Source organism: Oncorhynchus nerka, linkage group LG8 (genome assembly GCF_034236695.1).
Source record: "Oncorhynchus nerka isolate Pitt River linkage group LG8, Oner_Uvic_2.0, whole genome shotgun sequence".
NCBI lineage: Eukaryota > Metazoa > Chordata > Actinopteri > Salmoniformes > Salmonidae > Oncorhynchus > Oncorhynchus nerka.
In genome coordinates, this window is record NC_088403.1 from 68,989,223 (window position 1) to 69,001,729 (window position 12,507).

A 12,507-nucleotide genomic window follows, 5' to 3' on the forward strand; every position below is an offset into this window, starting at 1 on the left:
GGGTTCAGACAGGATGGTAACTGGGGAACCCCAGTCCTAGACAGGTTGATAAGTGGGGTTCAGACAGGATGATAACTGGGGAACCCCAGTCCTAGACAGGTTGATAAGTGGGGTTCAGACAGGATGGTAACTGGGGAACCCCAGTCCTAGACAGGTTGATAAGTGGGGTTCAGACAGGATGGTAACTGGGGAACCCCAGTCCTAGACAGGTTGATAAGTGGGGTTCAGACAGGATGGTAACTGGGGAACCCCAGTCCTAGACAGGTTGATAAGTGGGGTTCAGACAGGATGGTAACTGGGGAACCCCAGTCCTAGACAGGTTGATAAGTGGGGTTCAGACAGGATGGTAACTGGGGAACCCCAGTCCTAGACAGGTTGATAAGTGGGGTTCAGACAGGATGGTAACTGGGGAACCCCAGTCCTAGACAGGTTAAGGTAGTTTGGTTACCTGCAGGGTAGCATCCTGACATAGAGGGTTATAAGTGGGGTTAACGTTTGGTTACCTGCAGGGTAGTATCCTGACATAGAGGGTTATAAGTGGGGTTAACGTTTGGTTACCTGCAGGGTAGTATCCTGACATAGAGGGTTATAAGTGGGGTTAACGTTTGGTTACCTGCAGGGTAGTATCCTGACATAGAGGGTTAACGTTTGGTTACCTGCAGGGTAGTATCCTGACATAGAGGGTTAACGTTTGGTTACCTGCAGGGTAGTATCCTGACATAGAGGGTTATAAGTGGGGTTAACGTTTGGTTACCTGCAGGGTAGTATCCTGACATAGAGTGTTATAAGTGGGGTTAACGTTTGGTTACCTGCAGGGTAGTATCCTGACATAGAGTGTTATAAGTGGGGTTAACGTTTGGTTACCTGCAGGGTAGTATCCTGACATAGAGTGTTATAAGTGGGGTTAACGTTTGGTTACCTGCAGGGTAGTATCCTGACATAGAGGGTTAACGTTTGGTTACCTGCAGGGTAGGATCCTGACGTAGAGGGTTAATGTTTGGTTACCTGCAGGGTAGGATCCTGACGTAGAGGGTTATAAGTGGGGTTAACGTTTGGTTACCTGCAGGGTAGTATCCTGACATAGAGGGTTAACGTTTGGTTACCTGCAGGGTAGTATCCTGACATAGAGGGTTAATGTTTGGTTACCTGCAGGGTAGGATCCTGACATAGAGGGTTAACGTTTGGTTACCTGCAGGGTAGGATCCTGACGTAGAGGGTTAACGTTTGGTTACCTGCAGGGTAGTATCCTGACATAGAGGGTTATAAGTGGGGTTAACGTTTGGTTACCTGCAGGGTAGTATCCTGACATAGAGGGTTATAAGTGGGGTTAACGTTTGGTTACCTGCAGGGTAGTATCCTGACATAGAGGGTTATAAGTGGGGTTAACGTTTGGTTACCTGCAGGGTAGTATCCTGACATAGAGGGTTAACGTTTGGTTACCTGCAGGGTAGTATCCTGACGTAGAGGGTTAACGTTTGGTTACCTGCAGGGTAGGATCCTGACATAGAGGGTTAACGTTTGGTTACCTGCAGGGTAGGATCCTGACATAGAGGGTTAACGTTTGGTTACCTGCAGGGTAGGATCCTGACATAGAGGGTTAACGTTTGGTTACCTGCAGGGTAGGATCCTGACATAGAGGGTTAACGTTTGGTTACCTGCAGGGTAGTATCCTGACGTAGAGGGTTATAAGTGGGGTTAACGTTTGGTTACCTGCAGGGTAGTATCCTGACATAGAGGGTTATAAGTGGGGTTAACGTTTGGTTACCTGCAGGGTAGTATCCTGACGTAGAGGGTTATAAGTGGGGTTAACGTTTGGTTACCTGCAGGGTAGGATCCTGACATAGAGGGTTAACGTTTGGTTACCTGCAGGGTAGTATCCTGACATAGAGGGTTAACGTTTGGTTACCTGCAGGGTAGGATCCTGACACAGAGGGTTAACGTTTGGTTACCTGCAGGGTAGGATCCTGACATAGAGGGTTAACGTTTGGTTACCTGCAGGGTAGTATCCTGACATAGAGGGTTAACGTTTGGTTACCTGCAGGGTAGTATCCTGACATAGAGGGTTAACGTTTGGTTACCTGCAGGGTAGGATCCTGACCACGTCGTTTGGCTTGTAACCCTCGATACACACGGCACAGTTATCAAAGTCTGACTCCGTCTCCCCGTCTCCCTTCCTGATGGTCCTGACCTGCAGCTTACTGATGGCCTTCTTAGCTGCATCTCCCAGACGTCTCTGAGAGGAGAGAGAGAGCGAGAGAGGAAGGGGCGAGAGAGAGAGAGAAGAGAGAAGAGAGGAGAGAGAGAGAGAGAGAGAAGAGAGAGAGAAGAGAAGAGAGAGAGAAGAGAGGAGAGAGGAGAGAGAGAAAGAGTGAAGAGAAGATAGAAGAGAAAAGAGAAGAGAGAGAGAGAGAGAGAGAAGGGGTGAGAGAGAGAGAGAGAAGGGGTGAGAGAGAGAGAGAGAAGGGGTGAGAGAGAGAGAGAGAAGGGGTGAGAGAGAGAGAGAGAAGGGGTGAGAGAGAGAAGGGGTGAGAGAGAGAGAGAGAGAAGGGGTGAGAGAGAGAGAAGGGGTGAGAGAGAGAGAGAAGGGGTGAGAGAGAGAGAGGGGAGAGAGAGAGAGAGGGGGGCGAGAGAGAGAGGGGGGCGAGAGAGAGAGAGAGGGGCGAGAGAGGAGAGAGAGAGAGAGACAGAGACAGAGAGAGGCCAGAGAGGAGAGAGTGAGAGAGGAGAGATAGAAGACTAGGAGTTGGCCCTCAGAAATCAAATGTATGCCCTGTCTGCAACAAGTAGTCTGGTGTGTTACTGAACCCTACCAGGTTCCGGTCTCGTGCGTTGGCGTATCGGAACCTCTGTATATAGTAGAAGACGAGCCAGGCCAGAGAGATGATCATCAGGATGATGAAGGAGATGGAGACGAACACCACCGACGTCCTGCTCACGTACTTCTGGAGGTTACGCGTTCCTATGGTGATGTGCATGGTTACCGTGACGTTCCGCTCTAGCAGAGCGGCCACCTCGCGACCTTTAGGTTCTGGGATCATGACGGCGACCACATCACCCATACCTGACAGCGGAGGGAGGAGGGGAGAAAGGAGGGGAGGGAGGGAGGAGGGGAGGGAGGAGGGGAGAAAGGAGGGGAGGGAGGAGGGGAGAGAGGGAGGGGAGGGAGGAGGGGAGGGAGGGGAGGGAGGAGGGGAGAGAGGAGGGGAGAGAGGGGAGGGAGGAGGGAGGGGAGAGAGGGGAGGGAGGAGGGGAGAGAGGGGAGGGAGGAGGGGAGGGAGGAGGGGAGAGAGGGGAGGGAGGAGGGGAGGGAGGAGGGGAGAGAGGGAGGGAGGAGGGGAGGGAGGAGGGGAGAGAGGGGAGGGAGGAGGGGAGAGAGGGGAGGGAGGAGGGAGGGAGGAGGGAGGGAGGAGGGGAGAGAGGGGAGGGAGGAGGGGAGGGAGGAGGGGAGAGAGGAGGGGAGGGAGGAGGGGAGAGAGGGGAGGGAGGAGGGGAGAGAGGAGGGGGAGAGAGGAGGGGAGAGAGGAGGGGAGAGAGGAGGGGGAGAGGAGGGGAGGGAGGAGGGGAGAGAGGGAGGGAGGAGGGGAGAGAGGAGGGGAGAGAGGGGAGGGAGGAGGGGGAGGAGGGGAGGGAGGAGGGGAGAGAGGAGGGGGAGAGGAGGGGAGAGAGGAGGGGAGAGGAGGGGAGAGGAGGGGAGAGGAGGAGAGAGGAGGGGAGAGAGGGGAGGGAGGAGGGGAGAGAGGAGGGGAGAGAGGAGGGGAGAGAGGAGGGGAGGGAGGAGGGGAGAGAGGGGAGGGAGGAGGGAGGGAGGAGGGGAGGGAGGAGGGGAGGGAGGGGGGGAGAAAGTGAACGAGAATTTTTATATTTATAGCCTATTTTGATTTTGCAGCTGGCCTATCTAGCGGAAATCACTCATTTCTTCCTCCAGGACAAGATTCATAAAAGGTCAACCTGTAAAATGAATCAAATTGTATTTGTCCCGTTAACAACGACAGACTATCAGTGAAATGCTTAAGGTAAAAACACGTAATAATGAAAGTAACAATAGTTACACAAGGAGTAAAACACGGTGTTAACTATTAACTTGGTTCCAGGGCCACATGCTTTCTCTCTAACAAACTTGCAATATTGTAATAAAATATTCTGTGTCCTCAGAGTTTCCCCAGTGAGCAAGGAACAGACAGCTGCAGGCTATCTGCACAAGGGAAAATAAGTCATCAAGCAGGCTTATTTTATGACATTTCCACTGGATCAGAGACATTTTCCCCTTTCACACTGAGTGGTTCATCGAAATGGAAAGATTAGTTCCTCAGTGTATCTGAACATTGTCATTCTCAAAACAATTTTCTGTAAAAACAGAATTTGTTTGCTTGCTGTTTGAGCCAATCAGAAAACATTACTTTGACAAGCTCCTCAGGTCATTAGTGGTGGTCAGGTGGTGTGTTAAGCCAATCAGAAAACATTACTTTGACAAGCTCCTCAGGTCATTAGTGGTGGTCAGGTGGTGTGTTAAGCCAATCAGAAAACATTACTTTGACAAGCTCCTCAGGTCATTAGTGGTGGTCAGGTGGTGAGTTAAGCCAATCAGAAAACATTACTTTGACAAGCTCCTCAGGTCATTAGTGGTGGTCAGGTGGTGAGTTAAGCCAATCAGAAAACATTACTTTGACAAGCTCCTCAGGTCATTAGTGGTGGTCAGGTGGTGAGTTAAGCCAATCAGAAAACATTACTTTGACAAGCTCCTCAGGTCATTAGTGGTGGTCAGGTGGTGTGTTAAGCCAATCAGAAAACATTACTTTGACAAGCTCCTCAGGTCATTAGTGGTGGTCAGGTGGTGTGTTAAGCCAATCAGAAAACATTACTTTGACAAGCTCCTCAGGTCATTAGTGGTGGTCAGGTGGTGAGTTAAGCCAATCAGAAAACATTACTTTGACAAGCTCCTCAGGTCATTAGTGGTGGTCAGGTGGTGAGTTAAGCCAATCAGAAAACATTACTTTGACAAGCTCCTCAGGTCATTAGTGGTGGTCAGGTGGTGAGTTAAGCCAATCAGATCGCCAAATGGGCACATTTGCATGCCTACATTTGCACACAGGCCAGGGAGCCTACGTAAATATCAATGATGTCGCTCTTGCTGCTGGTGATTCTCTGATCCACCTCTACGCAGACGACACCATTCTGTATACTTCTGGCCCTTCTTTGGACACTGTGTTAACAACCCTCCAGGCGGGCTTCAATGCCATACAACTCTCCTTCCGTGGCCTCCAACTGCTCTTAAAGTAAAACTAAATGCATGCTCTTCAACCGATCGCTGCCTGCACCTACCCGCCTGTCCAGCATCACTACTCTGGACGGCTCTGACTTAGAATACGTGGACAACTACAAATACCTAGGTGTCTGGTTAGACTGTAAACTCTCCTTCCAGACCCAGATCAAACATCTCCAATCCAAAATTAAATCTAGAATCGGCTTCCTATTTCGCAACAAAGCATCCTTCACTCACGCTGCCAAACATACCCTCGTAAAACTGACCATCCTACCGATCCTAGACTTCGGTGACGTCATCTATAATATAGTCTCCAATACCCTACTCAGCAAATTGGATGTAGTCTATCACAGTGCCATCCGTTTTGTCACCAAAGTACCATATACTGCCCACCACTGCGACCTGTATGCTCTCGTTGGTTGGCCCTCGCTTCATATTCATCGCCAAACCCACTGGCTCCAGGTCATCTATAAGTATTTGCTAGGTAAAGCCCCACCTTATCTCAGCTCACTGGTCACAATAGCAGCACCCACCCATAGCACACGCTCCAACAGGTGAATCTCACTGGTCACCCCCAAAGCCAATTCCTCCTTTGGACGCCTTTTCTTCCAGTTCTCTGCTGCCAGTGACTGGAACAAATTGCAAAAAATCCCTGAAGCTGGAGACTCGTATCTCCCTCACTAACTTTAAGCATCAGCGGTCTGAGCAGCTTACCGATCACTGTACCTGTGCACAGCCCATCTGTAAATAGCCCATCTGTAAATAGCCCACCCAACTACCTCATCCCCATATTGTTTTTTTGCTCTTTTGCACCCCAGTATCTCTACTTGCACATCTGTCACTCCAGTGTTTAATTGCTATATTGTAATTACTTCACCACTATGGCCTATTTATTGCCTTACCTCCCTATTTTACCTCATATGTAGACACTGTATATAGACTTTCCTATTGTGTTATTGACTGTACGTTTGTTAATGTGTAACTCTGTGTTGTTGTTTGTGTCTCACTGCTTTGCTTTATCTTGGCCAGGTCACAGTTGTAAATGAGAACTTGTTCTCAACTGACCTACTTGGTTAAATAAAGGTGAAATAAATGAATAAAAAATTCTCTACTCCATGCTTCGATGGTGGCTGTTGTCGTTGTGTTCCTGGTTCGAGCCCAGGTCAGGCGAGGAGAGGGACGGAAGCTATACTGTTACACTGGCAGTACTAAAGTGCCTATAAGAACATCCAATAGTACAAAGATACAATGAAATAAGTACAATGAAATACAAATGGTATAGAGGGAAACAGTCCTATAAATACTATAATAACTACAACCTAAAACTTATTACCTGGGAAAATTGAAGACTCATGTTAAAAGGAACCACCAGCTTTCATATGTTCTCATGTTCTGAGCAAGGAACTGAAACGTTAGCTTTCTTACATGGCACATATTGCACTTTTACTTTCTTCTCCAACACTTTGTTTTTGCATTATTTAAACCAAATTGAACATGTTTCATTATTTATTTGATGTATTATATTAAGTTAAAATAAGTGTTCATTCAGTATTGTTGTAATTGTCATTATTACAAATAAAAAATAAATGAATAACAACCGATTTATCGGTATCTGCTTTTTTGGTCCTCCAATAAAATTGGTATCGGTGTTGAAAAATCAGAGTCGGTCGACCTCTAATAGAGCCACACAGCATTCTCTAATCCCTATAGACACACAGCATTCTCTACTCCCTATAGAGACACACAGCATTCTCTACTCCCTATAGACACACAGCATTCTCTACTCCCTATAGAGACACACAGCATTCTCTACTCCCTATAGACACACAGCATTCTCTACTCCCTATAGAGACACACAGCATTCTCTACTCCCTATAGAGACACACAGCATTCTCTACTCCCTATAGACACACAGCATTCTCTACTCCCTATAGAGACACACAGCATTCTCTACTCCCTATAGAGACACACAGCATTCTCTACTCCCTATAGAGACACACAGCATTCTCTACTCCCTATAGAGACACACAGCATTCTCTACTCCCTATAGAGACACACAGCATTCTCTACTCCCTATAGAGACACACAGCATTCTCTACTCCCTATAGAGACACACAGCATTCTCTACTCCCTATAGAGACACACAGAATTCTCTACTCCCTATAGAGACACACAGAATTCTCTACTCCCTATAGAGACACACAGAATTCTCTACTCCCTAAAGAAACACAGCATTCTCTACTCCCTAGAGACACACATCATTCTCTACTCCCTAAAGACACACAGCATTCTCTACTCCCTATAGACACACAGCATTCTCTACTCCCTATAGACACACAGCATTCTCTACTCCCTATAGACACACAGCATTCTCTACTCCCTATAGACACACAGCATTCTCTACTCCCTATACACACACAACATGCTCTACTCCCTATAGACACACAGCATTCTCTACTCCCTATAGACACACAGCATTCTCTACTCCCTATAGAGACACACAGCATTCTCTACTCCCTATAGAGACACACAGCATTCTCTACTCCCTATAGAGACACACAGCATTCTCTACTCCCTATAGAGACACACAGCATTCTCTACTCCCTATAGAGACACACAGCATTCTCTACTCCCTATAGAGACACACAGCATTCTCTACTCCCTATAGAGACACACAGCATTCTCTACTCCCTATAGAGACACACAGCATTCTCTACTCCCTATAGAGACACACAGCATTCTCTACTCCCTATACACACACATCATTCTCTACTCCCTAAAGACACACAGCATTCTCTACTCCCTATAGACACACAGCATTCTCTACTCCCTATAGACACACAGCATTCTCTACTCCCTATAGACACACAGCATTCTCTACTCCCTATAGACACACAGCATTCTCTACTCCCTATACACACACAACATGCTCTACTCCCTATAGACACACAGCATTCTCTACTCCCTATAGACACACAGCATTCTCTACTCCCTATATAGACACACAGCATTCTCTACTCCCTATAGAGACACACAGCATTCTCTACTCCCTATAGAGACACACAGCATTCTCTACTCCCTATAGAGACACACAGCATTCTCTACTCCCTATAGAGACACACAGCATTCTCTACTCCCTATAGAGACACACAGCATTCTCTACTCCCTATAGAGACACACAGCATTCTCTACTCCCTATAGAGACACACAGCATTCTCTACTCCCTATAGAGACACACAGCATTCTCTACTCCCTATAGAGACACACAGCATTCTCTACTCCCTATAGAGACACACAGCATTCTCTACTCCCTATAGAGACACACAGCATTCTCTACTCCCTATAGAGACACACAGAATTCTCTACTCCCTATAGAGACACACAGAATTCTCTACTCCCTATAGAGACACACAGAATTCTCTACTCCCTAAAGACACACAGCATTCTCTACTCCCTAGAGACACACATCATTCTCTACTCCCTAAAGACACACAGCATTCTCTACTCCCTATAGACACACAGCATTCTCTACTCCCTATAGACACACAGCATTCTCTACTCCCTATAGACACACAGCATTCTCTACTCCCAATACACACACAGCATGCTCTACTCCCTATACACACACAGCATGCTCTACTCCCTATAGACACACAGCATTCTCTACTCCCTATAGACACACAGCATTCTCTACTCCCTATAGAGACACACAGCATTCTCTACTCCCTATAGAGACACACAGCATTCTCTACTCCCTATAGAGACACACAGCATTCTCTACTCCCTATAGAGACACACAGCATTCTCTACTCCCTATAGAGACACACAGCATTCTCTACTCCCTATAGAGACACACAGCATTCTCTACTCCCTATAGAGACACACAGCATTCTCTACTCCCTATAGAGACACACAGCATTCTCTACTCCCTATAGAGACACACAGCATTCTCTACTCCCTCTAGACACACAGCATTCTCTACTCCCTCTAATAGAGACACACATCATTCTATACTCCCTAAAGACACACAGCATTCTCTACTCCCTATAGAGACACACAGCATTCTCTACTCCCTATAGAGACACACAGCATTCTCTACTCCCTAAAGACAGACAGCATTCTCTACTCCCTATAGAGACACACAGCATTCTCTACTCCCTAAAGACACACAGCATTCTCTACTCCCTATAGAGACACACAGCATTCTCTACTCCCTATAGACACACAGCATTCTCTACTCCCTATAGCGAAACACAGCATTCTCTACTCCCTATAGAGACACACAGCATTCTCTACTCCCTCTAGAGACACACAGCATTCTCTACTCCCTACAGAGACACACAGCATTCTCTACTCCCTAAAGACACACAGCATTCTCTACTCCCTCTATAGACACACAGCATTCTCTACTCCCTATAGAGACACACAGCATTCTCTACTCCCTAAAGACACACAGCATTCTCTACTCCATATAGAGACACACAGCATTCTCTACTCCCTATAGAGACACACAGCATTCTCTACTCCCTAAAGACACACAGCATTCTCTGCTCCCTATAGACACACAGCATTCTCTACTCCCTATAGAGACACAGCATTCTCTACTCCCTATAGAGACACACAACATTCTCTACTCCCTATAGAGACACACAGCATTCTCTACTCCCTATAGAGACACACAGCATTCTCTACTGCCTATAGACACACAGCATTCTCTACTCCCTATAGACACACAGCATTCTCTACTCCCTATAGAGACACACAGCATTCTCTACTCCCTGTAGACACACAGCATTCTCTACTCCCTATAGAGACACACCGCATTCTCTACTCCCTATAGACACACAGCATTCTCTACTCCCTATAGAGACACACAGCATTCTCTACTCCCTATAGAGACACACAGCATTCTCTACTCCCTATAGAGACACACAGCATTCTCTACTCCCTATAGAGACACACAGCATTCTCTACTCCCTATAGAGACACACAGCATTCTCTACTCCCTATAGAGACACACAGCATTATCTACTCCCTATAGACACACAGCATTCTCTACTCCCTATAGACACACAGCATTCTCTACTCCCTATAGACACACAGCATTCTCTACTCCCTATAGACACACAGCATTCTCTACTCCCTATAGAGACACACAGCATTCTCTACTCCCTATAGAGACACACAGCATTCTCTACTCCCTATAGAGACACACAGCATTCTCTACTCCCTATAGCGAAACACAGCATTCTCTACTCCCTATAGAGACACAGCATTCTCTACTCCCTATAGAGACACACAGCATTCTCTACTCCCTATAGAGACACACAGCATTCTCTACTCCCTATAGAGACACACAGCATTCTCTACTCCCTATAGAGACACACAGCATTATCTACTCCCTATAGACACACAACATTCTCTACTCCCTATAGACACACAGCATTCTCTACTCCCTATAGACACACAGCATTCTCTACTCCCTATAGACACACAGCATTCTCTACTCCCTATAGAGACACACAGCATTCTCTACTCCCTATAGAGACACACAGCATTCTCTACTCCCTATAGAGACACACAGCATTCTCTACTCCCTATAGCGAAACACAGCATTCTCTACTCCCTATAGAGACACAGCATTCTCTACTGCCTAAAGACACACAGCATTCTCTACTCCCTATAGAGACACACAGCATTCTCTACTCCCTATAGACACACAGCATCCTCTACTCCCTAAAGACACACAGCATTCTCTACTCCCTCTAGAGACACACAGCATCCTCTACTCCCTCTAGAGACACACAGCATTCTCTACTCCCTCTAGAGACACACAGCATTCTCTACTCCCTCTAATAGAGACACACAGCATTCTATACTCCCTAAAGACACACAGCATTCTCTACTCCCTATAGAGACACACAGCATTCTCTACTCCCTCTAGAGACACACAGCATTCTCTACTCCCTCTAGAGACACACAGCATTCTCTACTCCCTCTAATAGAGACACACAGCATTCTCTACTCCCTCTAGAGACACACAGCATTCTCTACTCCCTCTAATAGAGACACACATCATTCTCTACTCCCTAAAGACACACAGCATTCTCTACTCCCTATAGAGACACACAGCATTCTCTACTCCCTATAGAGACACACAGCATTCTCTACTCCCTAAAGACACACAGCATTCTCTACTCCCTAAAGACACACAGCATTCTCTACTCCCTATAGAGACACACAGCATTCTCTACTCCCTATAGAGACACACAGCATTCTCTACTCCCTATAGAGACACACAGAATTCTCTACTCCCTATAGACACACAACATTCTCTACTCCCTATAGACACACAGCATTCTCTACTCCCTATAGACACACAGCATTCTCTACTCCCTATAGACACACAGCATTCTCTACTCCCTATAGAGACACACAGCATTCTCTACTCCCTATAGAGACACACAGCATTCTCTACTCCCTATAGAGACACACAGCATTCTCTACTCCCTATAGCGAAACACAGCATTCTCTACTCCCTATAGAGACACAGCATTCTCTACTGCCTAAAGACACACAGCATTCTCTACTCCCTATAGAGACACACAGCATTCTCTACTCCCTCTAGAGACACACAGCATTCTCTACTCCCTCTAGAGACACACAGCATTCTCTACTCCCTCTAATAGAGACACACAGCATTCTCTACTCCCTAAAGACACACAGCATTCTCTACTCCCTATAGAGACACACAGCATTCTCTACTCCCTATAGAGACACACAGCATTCTCTACTCCCTCTAGAGACACACAGCATTCTCTACTCCCTCTAGAGACACACAGCATTCTCTACTCCCTCTAGAGACACACAGCATTCTCTACTCCCTCTAGAGACACACAGCATTCTCTACTCCCTCTAATAGAGACACACAGCATTCTCTACTCCCTCTAGAGACACACAGCATTCTCTACTCCCTCTAATAGAGACACACATCATTCTCTACTCCCTAAAGACACACAGCATTCTCTACTCCCTATAGAGACACACAGCATTCTCTACTCCCTATAGAGACACACAGCATTCTCTACTCCCTAAAGACACACAGCATTCTCTACTCCCTAAAGACACACAGCATTCTCTACTCCCTAAAGACACACAGCATTCTCTACTCCCTCTAGAGACACACAGCATTCTCTACTCCCTCTAGAGACACACAGCATTCTCTACTCCCTCTAGAGACACACAGC

At 46.8% G+C, this 12,507-nt stretch overlaps 1 protein-coding gene across 1 annotated transcript in view; it reads right to left on the reverse strand.

The window, feature by feature from the left end:
* Positions 1-12,507, reverse strand: part of LOC135572984 (RING finger protein 150-like) — a 49,330-nt gene that overhangs the window by 8,639 nt on the left and 28,184 nt on the right. Inside the window, exons 2-3 of the mRNA XM_065022019.1 lie at positions 2,811-3,061; positions 2,079-2,233 (exon numbers count right to left, since the gene is read on the reverse strand). Of these exons, the coding sequence (XP_064878091.1) occupies positions 2,079-2,233; positions 2,811-3,061 (406 nt within the window). The remainder of the gene's footprint in view (positions 1-2,078; positions 2,234-2,810; positions 3,062-12,507) is intronic.